Raw genomic sequence first — 18908 nt, 5'->3', positions numbered from 1 at the left:
TGAGAGAAAGTAGGACGAGAAGACATATTTGCGTTTGCAGTTTCCGCGTATTAATTGAAAACAAAATGTAAGCTAATACTTGTTTCCAGTACGAGTGGGCAACAAGTGGAATACAGTAAATAAAGGTGTAGAAACCTCCTCCATCCACAACTTTAAGGCCAGATTCGACGAAGAATTCGAACATTAGAATAGTTCGATTATAACGCAAGAGGTATGCTAGTATGCAGGCGATGAGTCACAACGTGGCTGAAGTATGTTGACCAGACCATACACTAGAAAGTGAAAGGACGACGACGTTTCGGTCCGTCCTGGACCATTCTGAAGTCGATGTTAGTAGGCAGGGCACTCGTGGTCACTGATAGGTAAGTACTACGCCACACTTCGTGAGTACAATAAGAGGCTTGAGGCATTTCTTGAGCAGAGTGAGAGAAGACATGGTCTACCACGCCTCACATCCCGCCATAATACCGTCACCAACACGTCAAATAACACCGCCAGGAGGATGTGTCAAGCACAACTGCTGTGATAAAGGTTTATTACATGTTGCCAGTTACCGATTCTCGAAGTAAACAATTCTCCATTTGACAGCCAACACTTAATAATAAATCCGGTAGCCAACGGAAGTGTGAAGTGCTGAATTAATATAACAATAGATGCCTTAAACGTTTCCAGCCTTCTATAATCGTCTCTATCACTAACAACAACACAACTGAAATTAAGCACAAATTGCTTAGCTTAAAGTGTGTTGTGATCCAATTCTTGGACACTATGCTATATGTTTTCTAGAATGTTTATTCAACATTCTAGAAAACCAGAGATTGAACTGTGTTTTATCAACTGTATAAATTTGCATATACATACACACTTAACACCATTACTTGCGTACTATAACTTATATTAACTATATTACTATTTATAAATATACAGTATATGATATTTGAGAGCATGGGGGTGCCAGATACCACAGGCTGGTGAGTCCCCTCCCCCCAACCTCCTTCCTGTCGATACATAATGACTTAATACATTGAATTACGTTATGGATGTCCTAATGCGTTAGGGCTCAATTTCTGGTTGTCACGCCTAGTAAGTGCAGCCTAATGTCTCTCACGAGTGATGTTAGTGATGGGCTTCAATAGCCTCACCGGGGCGAAATTTGCGGTGCACTTTAATACATGTTCTCAGCTCGATGTTAAGTGATAGGCTTCTGGGTCACTGGTTCCATATAGGCGATATACGCTTCAATACACGTCTCCGGCTCGACGCCCTTCAATACAAGTCACTGGTTCGATACCCTTCAATGCACATCAAAACAAGGGTGAAGAGGACTGAGTGAACTGAAGGCCAGAAGTGAGTATTGAGTGGAAGCGAGTCCGGAAGTGTAGGATGTGGTTGAAGATTGGTAGTGGGAGATGAATATCAGTTGGGTGATGAGAAGATTGGGAGTAGGGCATGGGAGGAGGCAGGTGAAGAGGGAGAATGGGGAAGGGAATTCGCCTGTACATCAAGTGGAGAACCACTTTTGATATCCCCCCCCCCTATCCCAAATCCTTATTCTGGCCCCTTCCCAGTGCTGGCTTGGCGCTTTGGCTCATAGTTCCCTTCCCTTCAATGGGAAGAGGGTAAATTTTTAATTACTTTAATTATTTTATTTTGTGCCCTATACCCCCATCCTGTGGGATGCAATGGAAAAGGTTACAAACGCATACAATTATGGGCTCGGAAACTGAACCCCCAAACTCATTTAGCTAAGCAAGTTAGTGTTGATAAGCTAGTTACATAGTTCAATGTATATTTTATCAACAATGGACTTGAGAACGACCACAAGTTCAGTCTCTTAAGTAGGTTCATAATTTGATTTGCTTACGATGAGTCACAATAACGTGGCTGAAGATATGACCAAACCTCACACCAGAAGATGAGGAGACGACGTCGACGTTTCGGTCTGTCCTGGACCATTATCAAGTCGATTGTGATGATGGTCCAGGATGGACCGAAACGTCGTCGTCTCCTTCTGGTGTATAGTTTGGTCATCGTAATTAGATTCACTTATCGTGCGCACCACACACACCTTATCCAGTCAGCGGCGGTGAAAATCACCCACATTTATTACCAACAATTAACAAACTGGAGATATTTGGCCCCAAAAAAATTCTGGTAGCAGATTATTTTGAATTAAATATTAATACATTTTTTGAATATTTGCAATACAGCTTTCTCTAGAAAGCTGAAGATACTTGAGAAGAAAGAGAATTCAAGTATCTTTCGCACTCCATCACTGAGTGACGCAGTGTGTACAAATTCACATTTGGTCAGGTCGACAGCAGCAGGTAAAGTAAATCCCAGAGAGACTTACTAGTCCTAGATGTTACTAGTTGTAACATCTAGGCGTCTGATATTATTGGATGACCCATAGATGTGTTGCTGCTCTTTTTGCATGATGATAATGATGACAGCTGGAATTGTTATTGTAGATTTTACGTTGCTTCAGATCTATAAGGTTTTGTTGAGGTTTTTGGTGTGTTGTCAGAGGCAAGCCAAGGTTATTATCAACTCCTCTGAAGGCAGAGACTCTGGCAAAGAGTGTGGTTAAGAGAACAGGAAGTGTGGCGCGCCAGACTAGGGGTGTGGCGCGCCAGACTAGGGGTGTGGCGCGCCAGACTAGGGGTGTGGCGCGCCAGACTAGGGATCTGGCTGGCTGGGATCTGGTTACTGTCTACACCATGCCGATATAAAGGACTCTTTTTCTTCACATATGTATATACATTCATGTGATCAGTGGTACACCTATATGTTCTTGTAGGATAAGCTTTAGCTCTTGGGCCCCCGTCTACCTCTTAATGCAACGGTTAACAATCCTCCTGCATCTAATCATGATAAATCATATCATCCTACTCTTGATAAACTATGGAAATTTTACCTAACCTTCAATTTCATCCTCTTAGCTCACTGTACATTGGAAATGTGTATCCTTGCATACATATTACCTATTTCTTAACTGGGTACTGTACGTGCGTCGAGTTTGGGAGGGGGGGGGGAGGAAATGGATTCACTTCATTCAAATCTTTCCTATTTCCACCCAGCCACCCATTCCCATTATCACCCTGCCACCCATTTCCAACATTTTGTTCCAATATTACTCAAAGATAAAATGTAAACACAAAATTCAGGAAACAACTCAGTATCTCACACGGTTAATGATACTGGGGAGAGACGCTGGTGGGAAAGGAATAGTGACGCAGATGGCAGAACTAGGTGAGCACAATGTATAGACACACACACAATGCACAGAGAAGCACACACACACACACACACACACACACACACACACACACACACACACACACACACACACACACACACACACACACACACACACACCCGTCCTCGCTATCTTCCCAAGTATCATGTTCATTTGACTTGCCACATTTTTAACCTTTCCTGTTAATTAAGGGAATATTCCCGCACCCATTATCGTCGCTTCCTACTCATTTACCCTTCATTAACGATCCTCTCTCGTCAAACTGGCGTTTTGAATATATAATTTTTGTCTCGTGTTAGGCCCATTCCCCCCCCCCCCCCCAAACTCACACACACACACACACTAGGCATCAAGAAATATTATTAATGAAAATTGAATAGGAAATAGAAAATTTAATAGGAGAGAGAGAGAGAGGGAGAAAGGGAGGGAGGGAGCAGTGTGATAAATTATTACTAATGGGTGACCTTCCATGGCAGAGGTCCCAACTGCACTCGCCTGGAGCATTACCTCCAGATGCTCCACGTCAGCCTGGAGCATTACCTCCAGACTCGCCACCATCAACACGCTCCCTTCTGTCCATTGACCACTCCGTAAAAAACACAGCTGTTCTCCGTAACCAACAACGTACCAACCCAAGCAACCCACCTATACCATCGAGGCCGATGCATAGAAAACGTCAGTATTTCGGTGTTTTATCTTACCAATACATCCAATTTTAACGAACTGTTCGATTCTGTAAATAATTGGGACGCATTAGGTGAGAGGGCGGGACGAGCCTAAAAAAAAATATTTCAAATCTAGACATATATTATATGAATATATAACTTGTAGAAGGCCTATTGGCTCATACGAGGCAGCTCCTATTTATATCCACCCACACTCGTGTGTACTGTATGTCTAACCTACGCTTGAAACAATCCAGTGATCACGTGACTGTTATACTGCCATTTCTGCAATATGACCCGAATGTATTTATGTGTCTGTTCACCAAGCAGTAAATAGGCACCCGAGGGTAACGCACCTGTTGTGGGTTGCATCCTGGGGAAGCTCAGTAGCTGGTCTTGGCCTTAGGGGGTACCGTACACCCTGATGCCTCTGTTCACCTTGCGGTAAACAGGTAACCCACATCAGTTAGGCAACCGATGTGGGTTCCATCCTGGTGGAGGTCAATAGTTCGCTTAAAACGACCTTACACCTCATGCCTCTGCTCACCTAGCAGTAAACAGTCACTCTGTAGGGAATGCATACTTATCAACGGATAATCAAATGATTGGGGGAACATACGGTCCTGTGCTGTAGCTGCCCCTAACCCAATAACAACCATAATCAGTGCTGTAGCTGCCCCTAACCCAATAACAACAATAATCAGTGCTGTAGCTGCCCCTAACCCAATAACAATAATAATCAGTGCTGTAGCTGCCCCTAACCCAATAACAACAATTATCAGTGCTGTAGCTGCCCCTAACCCAATAACAATAATAATCAGTGCTGTAGCTGCCCCTAACCCAATAACAACAATAATCAGGGACTCTTGGTTCAACGTTGACGACGAGCGGAGTATGTCGGCCGCCTGCTCAGTCTGGCGCATATATCACCTGGGGTCAACAGGAGAGTTGATAGATTTTGAGCGTCTTCTGACTGAATCATCGTGTGTCCGGCGCCGGTTTGGCGGAGAGGTGCCGGATCTTGGTGAGCGCCTGGTGTGCCGTCAGACGTGCTGGCTATCTGGCTTCCCCTCTGCCGGGGACCGCTGGATGACGTTTTGCATTTTAGAAGGGGGCAGAGTTTTTGCGTTGCTACCCAGTGCACTCTGTGTGGGGTGGGGCCGGTGCTTAATTGTCATCCTGAGGGACTCCTGGGGGGCTCCCCAATCATCTATCAATGTGTTTATTCACTGCAAGACACATTTGTTTCCGCCAACCGGCGACGTTCATTTAACCATTATAATTTGCGATTTACCCTTTAAGGGCACCCCTGGGTACATCTGGGCCCTAAACCAACAATAATAATAATCAGCAAGGTGCTGTAGCTTCCTCTAACCCAATAACAACAACTCTTAATTAACTGGCAGCTCAGGCTATCGAAATGGTGACCACGGTCATTAATACGATAACTATTAGTATTTTAATAATAATTATGTCGGGGGACAGACAGCCATAGTGAATTCTTACACGTTAGGCTAATATCGAGGTCTACCCCCCAAGGTCGAATACCCCCCCCCCCCCAAGGTCGAATTATTGACCCCGCCCAGGATGCAACCTTACAACAAGCCGACTAACTCCTGAGTACCTACTTACTGCTAGGTGAACAGCGCATTAGGTGAAAGGAAATGTGTCCTGTTCCACCCGGGATTCGAACCCGGGATTCTCGATTGTGAGTCGAGAACGAACCCGACTGCACTACCGGGACCTTAAGTGCTAACTACTTAAAACAATCGTCATGTACTATTAAATGGGTTTACAATAATCTAATAATAATAACAATAATTATTGCGAAGACTTTGCAAGGAGTTGTATGTAATATTGTTAATTATTCACTTTTAATTCAGCATATCATTATTCACTATGATGAATTACTGCAGGAAGTATTTTGTATTTTAAGTATTTTTAAACCCCCCGTCTATCTTCACTGACAGGGTAGGACCCCGTGTACCTTCACTGACGGGTACAAGAAACCAATATCCTGGCACAGTGTCAATCTCTTGTCACAGTGCCAATATCTTGTAACAGTGCCAATATCTTGTCACAGTGTTAGTATCCGGTCACTGCGCCACATAGGTCAGGTGGCCCACTGTAAGGATGAGCGGGACGCCAGGTAATAAAGTAACCATATATCAGTACGAAAGGTCACGCTCAGGAGACGCGAGTGGCGGGTACCGAGGAGCGAGCGACAGTGAACCTCTTACGCCCGCGGCTGGGTGCTTACTGGCTAACATCCCTTTAGTTTCCTTCTTCCATTCCACAAGCCTCCCACACACGCACCACCTCCCAGGCCCACACCCACGCCCAGCACCATCTCCCAGGCCTGCCTTACCGTGTGGTTAGGTTAGCAGGGGGTTAGGCTTCCTCAAGGCCACTAGAGAAATAGTGGCTCTCAGGTATATTCTGGTAAATTTGGCTTCAGTCACAAGTATGTTACTGTTATATCTCAGAGTTCAGAACAATGTGGCATAATGCTGTCATTATAATTAATGGGGTAATAGAATTTGGTGACATAGTATGAATGGGTTGGTACATGAAGGCGGTATTTCAGAATTGTGGGCAGGTCAGTCGTTACTATTTGTGTCTGCAGAATCGAGCTATTAGCTCTTGAACCCTGCCTTTCTAACCAATCAATTTTTCCTCTATTATATCTACTGCAGTACATATACTTCTGACACACGCGCACACACACATCCTTGGGAAGCAGAGCAGCCCGTAGCAGCTGTCTAACTCCCAGGTATTTATTTACTGCTAGGTGAACAGGAGCATCACGGTGACAAACTCTGCCCATTTGTTTACGACTCGGCCGGAAATCGAACCTGGGCCCCTAGGACTACAACCCCCAAGCGCTGTCCACTCAGCTGCAAGGCCCCTTCACCCAGAGAGGGTATGAAGGTGCAACCCGTTCTCGCAAATTCGTAAAGTCAATATTGACTTATTAACTACGTGCATAGGTGATATACTAAACATAATAGATACCCTTAAAAAGATTCATAGAAAACACCAACCTTACCTAACCTTCTTAGTATCTTAAGATAAGCATCTAATTGCTTCGTAATTACAATTATTACTTAACCTATACCTATTATAGGTTAGGTAATAATTGTAATTGCGAAGCAATAAGATGCTTATCTTAACATACTAAGTAGGTTAGGTAAGGTCGGTGTTTTCTATGAATCTTTTTAAGGGTATCTATTATGTTAAGTATGTCACCTATGCACATATTTAATAAGTCAATATTGACTTATTAAATTTGCGAGAACGGGTTGGAAGGTCAGTATACCAGAAGTGGGGGTATGAAGGTCAGTATACCAGAAGTGGGGGTATGAAGGTCAGTATACCAGAAGTGAGGGTATGAAGGTCAGTATACCAGAAGTGGGGGTATGAAGGTCAGTATACCAGAAGTGAGGGTATGAAGGTCAGTTTACCAGAAGTGTGGGGGGTATGAAGGCCAGTACAGTATATCAGAAGTAGGGTATCATCAGTATATCATTGGTGGGGGTATGAAAGTCTACAACGGGGGTGGGTGGGGGGTATGAAGGTCAATGTCAAAGGTCAATAATGTGAAGGTCGGTAACAAGTCCAAGAACAGCCCAATTACCTGTGGCTGAACCAGCGACGGGAGCGGCTGATGCCAGAGGAGTGGCTTCGTTGTTGTTCATTTTGCTCTCTCGCTCACTTTCCCCAACTGCAAATGTAAAAGTCTAGTTGGTATTACCATATCAAACTATAAACACAGTATACACATCCTGGAAGTAATGTGGGTGGTATACCTTCATTGCTCACAATGCCAGTTTACTAATCAATTTATCCCACCACTGAATTCATTTCAGTCATCAGTCATTTTGGACTTCCCACTACTTTTTTTGTCATATGATGCTTAGAAACTACTGATGGTTTTGGTATCCATCACATTCTCAGTTGTTCCAACCATCTACATACCACCCTGAAAAAGTGAACTTTATTATAATTTTTACACTTTTTTTTAAATCTACTGTACTGTGATTGTCATAATATAGCCAAAATAAATTTACATTTTTATACAAGAATATATTAGTTTATGTAAGATCCAACATTTGCAAACAGATAGGTCTATGTTCCTACAGATGCTATTACACAATTTAACCAGATAAAATAGTGTGAGGAACCTTATGGGAGAAACAGTATGCATTCTGTAAAATTTTAAATGTTATACAAGGAAATACAAATACATAGTTTGTAGTCTACAGTTTGTAGTCTGTAGTCTGAAACTACTGACAATTTTGGCCTCCTCCACCACCTCGCTTAGCTTGTTCCAACCATCTACTACTGTGTTTGCAAAAGTGAACTTTCTAAATTTTGGGGGGCAGCTTTGTTTCCTTAGAATGAACCTATGTCCTTTTGTTCTTGAAGTTGCAAGTTGAAGAAAAAATTCTTCTTTTGTCTATTTTGTTGATTCCTGTTACTAATTTGAACATAATGATTATATCATCTATTTTTATTCTTTCTTCCAGCTTTGGTATATTTAATGCCTCTAACCTCACTTCATAGCTTTTGTTTTTCAGCTTTGGCAGCCATTTAGTTGCATGTCTGTACCTTTAATAGTTTATTGATGTGTGTTTGTGTGGATGGTGTAACCAGGTATGTGTAAAAATAATGTTAGTGATAAAAATACAGAACCTTTTGAGTACAGTATATGGATGCTGGTATTCTGATGCATCCCAAATAATGAATCTGCAGCCATGTCTGAAGACCAGCATATGACTCGCTCCATGTGCAGTGCCATATATCATGGGAAACAACTTTTCTTTTACTGCAGCTCCCACTTGTTGTGCAACTTTCAGTAAATGATGGATTCTGATTCAAGTTTTTTTCTTCATCAATCTACTGTTAGATAATGTTGTTTATTTGGTAGTTGTGACATGCATTGTTATGGTCCTCAAGCAAGGTCTTATATTTTTCAAAATTAATAAGCATTTGTCAGTCTTCTGACCATTTGTGGTGTTCACGTAGATCCCTTCGTAATGTGTCAATATTATTTTCAATTCCCACCTAACCTTTTATATCTTCATGTTATCTGTAAATTTGATTATGAGGTTTTTAATATTCTCATCTGGCATTGATGTATTATGTCCTATATGTTGTCTATACAAACTGTTTGAGTATCCAGGCTTTTGTGATTTAAGCCCGGATCCCTAAAAAATTGTTCCAGCATGATCATACCCTCATACGGAAAATAATATAACACAGGCAACATATATTAAAAATGAGGTCACCTTGTGGATCAGCTAGAAAATGTTGCCAGGTTAATTCTGGTGACCAAATATATTGTTTTTGTTCTGCAATACTATGGATATGATAAATAATACGATACAGATGCAATTTACATGTTTATACCCATGTAACTATGTGAGAAATTGTTTATATACAACTTGGCTTTTAAATATTGGTACACACCAAAATTTTAGATGCCAGTTTTTTGCCAAAATATCTGTGGGTTTTGAATTTACAGTGCTCATTAGTCATATCTTGACTGTTGCAAAAAAAAAAAAAATACTTGACCTTTACTAGGAATGTAAACAACTTTCTGAAGTGTCCAACTAAATGTGACTTTACACAAAGTTTTCTTAGTACAGCATTGTACCAATGTCTGGAGACCAGCAACCATCCAGAGATAGGCACCTTAACCCATGAATTTGATTTAGTAGAGCACAGGAGGCAGATTCCTCACCACCAATTTCCCTTATGACAAAACCCCCAATTTCTCTATCAGTATAATACTGAGGTTATCAAGGCATTTAATCCTAGGATTATCACTTTGGTATCAATATATACATGTGTAATGCATATTTCTTTTCTCACAGTTTCTTTGCATTACCAATTTGGCTGTCATTTTTGTACAGTGACTTGACAAGCTTACCAGTCAAGAGTATTAAAAATATAATTATATAGATGCCTAAACTGTCATACCTCCAGTTAGGTACACCATGTTATTTAATACTTTTGTATTATCAAAATACATTAGTGCAATGCCCTTGAGGCTGCTTTCAAATGGTGTATCAGTACTCACAAAAACTGGCACCAGACTACTGAAACTGTTCAACGGCTTTATCATCAATCTACTATAAAGCACAGATAATGTGTTAGTTTTTTATCTTGGAAAGATGTTAGCAAATAATATATGTACTGTCTCCAGGTTCCATAGGCGATCTTTCTCATTAGTCTCCTGATGGGTACTTACATAGCTGGCTCGTGAAGTTGTGATAAGCAAAGAGATCTTCTTGTGAAGTCCTCCAGCAATGCTGCTAATTAATCCCAAAGTGATAGTGTTTGTTAGAGGCAGATGTTTGGGTCTTTGAGAAGCTGCTACCAAGGGTTTGTGAGAAGCAGATACCAAAGAGCTGTGAGAAGCTGCTACCGAAGATCTGTGAGAAGTAGATGCCGAGGATCTGTGAGAAAGCGGCTGCTGATGATCTGTAAGCAGCACCTTCCAGGGGATCTACGAGGCAGTCGGTGGCAGTCTGCAAGCGATAATTGCTCGTAGTCTAAGAGAAGCAGCTGCCTGAGGACCAGTGAGAGGCAGCCACTGTAGGCTGCAAAAAGATCAGAGGGTCTGTAAGAGGCCTACAGCAAAGCCTCACAGCCGTAAAGAAAGAAGTTCACCAGCAAAATTATGAATTGATAATATCCATAGTCTCTATAAAGGATTTTCCAAACTCGCTCTCAAATGTTCTTATGAAAGCACAAGTTTTCTATATGGTACGTGCAGTTTGCATCAAGGTTTTCTCTTGGTAAATGCACAAATCACAAGTCTTATTCCAGGAGGTGGAGAGCAGTGACCGAACATCGTCTGTTTGTTTACAAAATGCAGGCCTAAGGATCGCTATTACAAAGACATGTCACTCCTTGACCCGTTCTCCCTTGCACGAATGAATCAAGGGATATTTCCATATCGTACGCATCAGTCATGAAGAACATTAACAAATTAACGCAATCTAAAGCCCCAGGTGTGGATAGAATGTTGATGTTGTTGTTTAAGATTCGCTACCTGGAACAAAAAGTTCCAATAGCACGGGCTATGGTGAGCCCGTAGTTGTGGATAGAATTCAGTCCAAAATCGTAAAGTAACTGGCTGAGGACCTGTCTCGTGCTCCCACTGAAATTCATATTCATAAAACTTAATTTTAAACCGAGGGAAAGTCCCACTTGATTGGAAATATGCAAATATCACCTGCCTATCTCAAAAAAAGGCAGAAAGAGCTCAGCAGAAAACTATACTGAACAATCAGCCTAAATTCATTTAGGCTAATTGAAGCCACTAACACACATAGCGTTACAGGTGTCTTAAAGTTTATGGAGACAAACCAAGGAAATTACAAGCGCATAGAATAAATGGTAACATACTAAAATGGTTAAAACAAAGAAAGCAAGGTTCGTCCTAAATGCAAATGAATGACTGGAATTGTGTGGTTCCATCTTGGAGTTGAAGCCACTTTTTTTTTCATATACGTCAATACTGAGAGGTGAAGAGAGTTCAAGTTCAATAAGCTACAATACAGGACAGAAAACAGATGTTTTTTTTCAACTATATAAGGTTATAAACCCATGGAACTCCCTACCCGCCTAAGTCGTTACTGTCAAAACACTGATGAATATAAAAATCCAGCTCGATAAAAAAATTAGGACAAATGTGGAAACTTTGACAACCCGCCGGCTTCCAGTTCTTGCCAAGGCCACTAGAGAGAGTGAGGACCTCAGGTAAACTCTGGTAAACTTTGAATTTGAAATAAGGATAATTGTGAATGCGAAAATGATTTAGTTTAAATCTAAATTATTTCATTTTATTTTATTTCATTTTATTGTATTTTTATTATGTAATTTTAAGACAAAGACAAATTGACATTATTCGCAATATTTATTAAATAATACCATAAAGAGTTTAAGTATTTATATTTGGTTTTAAAATTTTTAATTTGGTTCTTATCAACCATAATATTTTCTTATTCATAAATGTTTGTACATAACTTTTTGAATTGTCATATGACAATAATTTAAGTCATGTAGTTACATTCCAAATTTTAGCATGATAATTATTTTTCGGGCATTCGGTGACACCATTAGGCGATATAACTTTATTAATTTTAAATAGCAAGTTACATGAAATTTTGCAACTGAAGCTGCTGGATTTTTTTCAGCTTCGCGGTTGCTAGTAAGTTGCAGCCTATGATGTGTATGTGCAGATACATGTTAAGTAACCTTAACTTGTATACCTAGTGTACTTGTGTAACCTGACTTGTATACCTATATCACGTTATTGTGATTTGTGTGTGTATTGTATACCAATTCTCCGTAAGTAAGGGCGCATGCACCCGAACACAGTAGTACGTACATAAAGTATACAAGGTTAGAGAATTCATCCCAGAATTATAAATGGTGCACTTAACAATAATAACGAAGGATACATATCGCTTATGCACAAGTAACCCTAAATAATTAACATTACTGATTACCTATAATTACCCACTTGTAAATGATGAGGGAAGCAACATGGATACAGAAACATTGAGAGAGTATGTATGATGAATGTGTATACATGCGTATAAAGATCCAAATTATAGGAAGTGGTGACAAACATATATGAATTGAAACATAAAATAAAGTTGTTCCGGATTATAGGGGAGGGAGGGGGGACGTATCGCTCCCCCCAAACGCCAGAAACTCTTTCAATGTTTATACATGTAGCTTGTCTCATCATTTACACATGTAAAGTAATGTTAGACACATATGTGAGTAATTAGTAATGTTAATTATTTAGGATTACTTGTGCATAGGCAATTCGTTATTATTGTTAAGTGCAATTTTATAATGCTCTTTCTCTCTGGGATTAGTAATGGAACGCGTTATATCATGTATATTCTGTTCAAGTTCACTCCCACTCATGCACTGCCCCATAACTTTCCTCCCCCCATCCCCCAGAGCCCCTCATTTACCCTCCCTCCTCTCCCACCTCCCTCTCTCCCATCCATCCTCTCCCATCCCCCCCCCCTCTCCCACGTCAAGGCGCTCAGTTCAGCAAAGATTATTGTTGACATTCTTGGATAAAGGTCTGAATCTCTTGATGTGCTCAAGGTAACCAAGGTGAACACACTATCTCTACATCCCAGCTCTATACATCTGTTCTCCACCCCTAATATTTACACACCTGTTATTCATCCTGCTTTACACACCTGTTCTACACCCATACTTTATACATTTATATACCCTGCTATATACATCTATTCTACACCCCTGCTATACTCTCTTGTTTGACACCCCTGCTATATATATATATATAATATATATATATATATATATATATCTGTTCTGTCACCAGCTATATAGATTTGTGCAATACCCTGTTTTATTCTACATTTACTTTATATACCGTCTCAATGCATCTGCTTTACTCATCTGCTCTGCACACATGTTCATATTATCAATTCTTTACACCTGGTCTATTCCTGCTTCATATACCTGGACTAATCACCTGGTATATATATTTGTTAAATACATTTTGAACATACTACTCTCCACACCTGCTTTACATATGTGTTCTTCGCCGTCTTAAACATTCTACACACTTCTTTTGCATACCTGTTCTATACCTTCTTTTTATTTTTTTTATTTATATATACAAGAGTTCTTGCCATCTTGTAAAGCCACTAGCAGGCATAGCGTTTGGGCAGGTGCTCAATCCTAATTTCCCTCGGAATACGACCTACCAAAATCGTTTAAATTAACAACCAGGTATCCATTCACTGCTGGGTGAACAGAGGCTACAGTTAAGGATTGGCGCCTAGTCAATCCTTCCCGGCCAGGATACGAACTCAGGCCAAAGCCAAAATAACATAAATAAATATGTAATAAATATAAATTATTTCACATAAATAAATGTGTAATAAATATAAATTATTTCACATAAGTAAAATATAAGATATAACCTTCTTCTCGATGTATATAAACTAGATCATATATTATTTCAAGGCTAAAGTATACTTTCTGCTGTGTCAGTACAGTAAACAGTTGTACAGTCTTAATACCTTCCAGAGTAGAGAAGCGTTAAGCTAACACTACGAAACTATTTGTCCCATCAACGGCCGTTATCGGTAATCATCACGATATTAAGTATATGTTAAAAAACTTGCAGAATTAATTATACAAGAGAGAGAACTAACAAGCGAGTCGGGTTTTTTAATTTTCGCGGGCAAGTGGACCAAGGGAAGATGTAAGAAAATAATAAATTGCTGACACTGTCAGCTGGAGATTCTGGCTGGATGGCCTTGCGAGTAGCCTAGCTAGGTGAGTGGCCTCCATGGCTGGCTCAGTTGACGAAGGCACGCCTCGGTTATTGGTCCTCCAGCTCCTACCTGCTAATATTCGACCGCACCTCCCGGAGACCTCGGCCCCCGCAGTCTCCAACAACTTCATCGTCAACAGTTTCCCCTTCATCATACCGACCAACACCAGAATCACTAACATCACTATCAGGACGACCATCAACGACAAACCAAGATGAAAATCATGGCAGCGCTGGTTATGGCATGGCTCTTCAGTACGGCGTCAGCCGCCCCTGCACAGAAGTGCTCCACTGTCACCTACACTCTCTCCTTCACCTGCACTATTGTAAGTAATGATTAATACTTACTGCGGACCCGTCTGTAGCTAGATCTCTAATACCCATCACATTACCACAAACCGGAGAAATGACCCAGTACAGACCTTTCATTTCTGTCTAGGATGCCAGCCCACGCTTCCAGTACACCTCAGTTATGTCCAGGATGCCAGCCCACACTTCCAGTACACCTCAGTTATGTCCAGGATGCCAGCCCACACTTCCAGTACACCTCAGTTATGTCCAGGATGCCAGCCCACACTTCCAGTACACCTCAGTTATGTCCAGGATGCCAGCCCACACTTCCAGTACACCTCAGTTATGTCCAGGATGCCAGCCCACACTTCCAGTACACATCAGGTATAATAATAATAATAATAATAATAATAATTACCAAGAAGATTCAGTGGGTTGGTGATAATTAAGACGTATTTTAACATTCATGCAAAGCCGCTAACACGCATAGCGTTTCGGGTAGGCCCTTAATCTAACATATCAGGCAAGATGAAAAGGTACATTGTAGCAAGGTTGTATTGTATCAACAAATAACTACAATGTAAGTTACCAGAGATGATTACACTGGTAAGGATATATGTCTTAAGTTCTAATATTGGGGAAGTTGGTAGTACAAAATACAGTGTGAGTTTGAAGCACAATGTAGGAAACTATGAGGATGAAAATAGGTACTTTTTGGTTTTACTTTTGAACAGGGGATGGGTTGTACCATTTGTAATTCATCAGGGAGTGAGTTCCAAAGACTGGGGACCTTTTAGTTATGTCCAGGATAACATCCCACACTTCCAGTGCACATCAAATCAAATCAAATGTTTATTCAGGTAAAAGTACATACATAGATGAGTTACAAACATAATGTTGGATTTATAGATAAAGTATATACAATACTAAAGCCTAATATTACTTATTAAAATACTAATATTAAAATACTAAATACTAACACATACAAATACTAATACGCACAGCGTTTCGGACAAAAACATCAGTTATGTCCAGGATGCCAGTACACAATTCCAGCAGCAACACAAATTCTGTTCAGGTTTTGCAGACGACGTAATGGTTGTGAGATAGTGACTGCTGGGGTGACAGTGGTTCATTGTTATTGTAGTGGCTCTGCTGTTAGTACTTTCAATGGCCGTCTGGTTGTTATGATTGCATGGCGTTGGTGGTAGTTATGGTCTTGGTGGTGGTTTTGTGGGAAATATGGTGATCGTTAGATGGCGTTGATGGTCGTTTAGGGGTGGTAATCGAGGTTGTGTAGCCGGGGTGTTAACTGCATTTCTCACACGGTTTAATAATTAAGTTTACACGGTTTACATGGCTTATACGGTTTGTATACTTATAGTTAACTACACATTTCCACAAACCCATAAGCACAATCCCGCAAGTAGCCTAATATCCTAATTTACACAAACCCACAAGCACACTCGTTTCACAATTCCATAAACAATATCGAGCACCCCCCCCCCCCCTCCAACCTCCTTCCCCCGCTTCCCACCTGCCTGAAAATTAAAAAAAAAAGTTTGTTCGTTTACTTTATTTGTTTAAACTAAAACTAGTGTTCATTAGGAACTGTGGTAAACTTCGTAATGAGCTTTTGTAGGGTAAGAGCTGTTAACCTGCATCAGCTCATCTGAAGCCTGAATAGAAACTCCTCTCTGGTGAGCTATTTTATTTATTAACCATGATAAACAGGGGGGGGGGTAGAAATAGCCTAAGCTACTCTATCCCTTTGAGATGTATTTATTGCTTATCTCAATAAACATACTTGAACTTGAACTTGAACCATGATAAATAACTACAGTGTGATGCTAAGTAAATATACAATAGGGAACAGGATTAATCAGGAGCCAACTGTGTGATAAAATCTTCATATGGGGGTCTCTCTCTCTCTCTCTCTCTCTCTCTCTCTCTCTCTCTCTCTCTCTCTCTCTCTCTCTCTCTCTCTCTCTCTCTCTCTCTCTCTCTCTCTCTCTCTCTCTCTCTCTCTCTATAGTGCTCAGAACCTTCCTCTCATTATCATAGTTACCTGTGCGGCCATATAAGACATATATTCCTTCTCACTGCAGACTGTTCACCACCTGGGTTGGCTGCCACGTATCCCGGAGCTGGTTAAGATGAGCGAGGAGCAGCTTCAGGGATACCTGTGTCCTTGTCCACCTTCTCACATAACTACTGGCTGCCCCTCGCAAGTCTTTGAGGTCGCACGCAAGTTCTCCCATCTCAATATGTGTCCTTTAAGCCCTCTGATCTTTCCGTAGTGGTTATATTGGACTCTACATGTATCATTTCAGTATATTCTTGTAATTGGAGATATATAATTTCTTTGTCTGTTATATACATAAGAGAGAGATTGTTTCTGAAGCATATATGTTCATCAGTGTTTCTGAAGCATATATGTTCATCAGTGTTTCTGAAGCATATATGTTAATCAGTGCTTCTGGAGCATATATGTTCATCAGTGTGCAGCAAAAGTTCAGTGAGAGGTTGGTAAACCCCACAGACACTCCTCAGTTCACAACCCCACAAACACGCTCAATACACAACCCCACAAACACGCTCAATACACAACCCCACAAACACGCTCAATACACAACCCCACAAACACGCTCAATACACAACCCCACAAACACGCTCAATACACAAACCCACATACACGCTCAATACACAACCCCACAAACACGCTCAATACACAAACCCACATACACCATCAGTACACAAACCCTCAAGCACTTTCAGTACACAAACCGGTAAACACAGTACATAAACCCACAACACAGTACACAAACCCAGAAACTCTGGAGGAGGAAGCCATTGGATTCTATTTTACATAAAGTGTGTACTGGTATATTACTGTATTCCTTTGAATAGTAAATGTAACGCTCATTCAAGTGTTTCATTTTGCAACAAAATCAAATTACACAATGTTTACTATACTATTATTGTGTTTGTGTAACGTATGTTTGATCTTGTGGTGAGAATGTGTAGTGTGTGTGTGTGTGTGTGTGTGTGTGTGTGTGTGTGTGTGTGTGTGTGTGTGTGTGTGTGTGTGTGTGTGTGTGTGTGTGTGTGTGCAAGAATAATCACAAAAACTCTTAATTTTATTATGCTTTAGGAGAAAAAATATGATTTAGGAAAAATAAAACAAAAATAATCGAGCGCTTCAGTGATTAAACATATTATCTAGAAATACTGAAGACAGATAAGACATTGGTATGAACAGAAACATTAGGTGAGAGGTAACGTGCCCAACCATTTTTGACCCAGAGCTCCAACCCAGGATTCCAGATTGTGAATCGAGAACGAACTTATTTAACTGTGCTACTGAGACCCTCTGTAAAATTCTGCAATCTTTCACGCTACCGCCCACAGGATGGGTTCGGGGTGAGGGGAATAAACAAGTCCCCCACTCAGTGAGCGTTTTCTTCCAACCGCAGAAATGAACTAAACTAAACTATGTGGGGGTGTAGTTGGAGCCAAGCGGGTGGTGGGTATTATAGTGTGGGGGCGGGACGATGGTGTGGGAGATGCTGGAGGTGGTGAGGGGGGTCTCCATCACCTGGCGTTATCAACATGGTTGCTGGGCCATGTAAATATTACCTTTGTTTACAATAACAACGTCACGTGGTGCTGCGCAGGTTTAGCAAGTACTGCTGGTATATATTATGTGCAGGCGCGCCTGTGTGTGTCTGTGTGCGGGTGTACTTGTGTATATGTGAATGCCTGTGTGAATGTGCACTTCAGTCCGTGCTTTCCTGTGCATGCTGACCGAATTGTGTGCATGCATCAGCACACATCGACTCCTGTGCTCCCCTCTTACTCCTTTCGTCGCTAAACGCCTTATGTTCCCACCTTCGGCGTCGTTGAACACCTCTTCCGCCTTCATCAGATTGATGAAGATTAAGCCACCCAAAAGGTGGCACGGGCATGAATAGCCCGTAAGGCCTTCATCACATCTACTTGCAACTATGTATGGAGTTATTCTCAAGCACCTAACCTTGTTATTCTCACTTATTCAATTCAAAGGCAGCGCGCCACTCCGCTGTGTTAGTGCGCGCGCTCTCCTATGTTTCCAAGTTCGCTCACTTACAGTTGTGTTTGTGAGTGCTTGCACTCATAATTGTGGGAATGCCATGCAGCTATTGAGCCCCGTTATAAGAGCGTTGTCTTACCTACGACATTTGCAGCTCTGAATGGAGTAATTCACAACCTCCACCACAAGCATATTTTCCTTGCTCATTGCCAGTAGACCTACTTCCATTTTCACCGGGTAACTTCCCCGCCCACTAGGGAAACTTCCCCG

General features: G+C 41.1%; 1 protein-coding gene and 1 long non-coding RNA gene across 7 annotated transcripts in view; one reads left to right on the top strand and one right to left on the bottom strand.

Annotated features, from left to right (window-relative positions):
• The window catches only part of LOC123769929 (cytochrome b5 reductase 4), a 32667-nt gene extending 21815 nt beyond the window's left edge, over positions 1-10852 (bottom strand). Inside the window, exons 1-2 of one of the 6 annotated variants that reach the window (XM_045761390.2) lie at positions 10181-10852; positions 7562-7648 (exon numbers count right to left, since the gene is read on the bottom strand). In XM_045761390.2, coding sequence (XP_045617346.1) covers positions 7562-7622 — 61 coding nt within the window. In that variant the 5' untranslated portion in view covers positions 7623-7648; positions 10181-10852. Of the gene's footprint in view, positions 1-380; positions 694-6099; positions 6174-7561; positions 7649-10180 lie in introns of those variants that run through there. The other 5 variants (XM_069301094.1, XM_069301092.1, XM_045761386.2 and 2 more) reach the window with 5 other exon arrangements.
• Positions 10853-13929: 3077 nt separating this feature from the next.
• Positions 13930-17491, top strand: LOC123769934 (uncharacterized). The gene is made up of 2 exons (XR_011222079.1): positions 13930-14601; positions 16675-17491. It is a non-coding gene; the product is annotated as an uncharacterized lncRNA (long non-coding RNA).
• Positions 17492-18908: the final 1417 nt, after the last annotated feature.

The sequence above is a fragment of the Procambarus clarkii genome, chromosome 45, assembly GCF_040958095.1.
Source record: "Procambarus clarkii isolate CNS0578487 chromosome 45, FALCON_Pclarkii_2.0, whole genome shotgun sequence".
NCBI lineage: Eukaryota > Metazoa > Arthropoda > Malacostraca > Decapoda > Cambaridae > Procambarus > Procambarus clarkii.
Note: the sequence above shows the minus strand (reverse complement) of the source record. Positions and strands in the feature narration are given on the sequence as shown.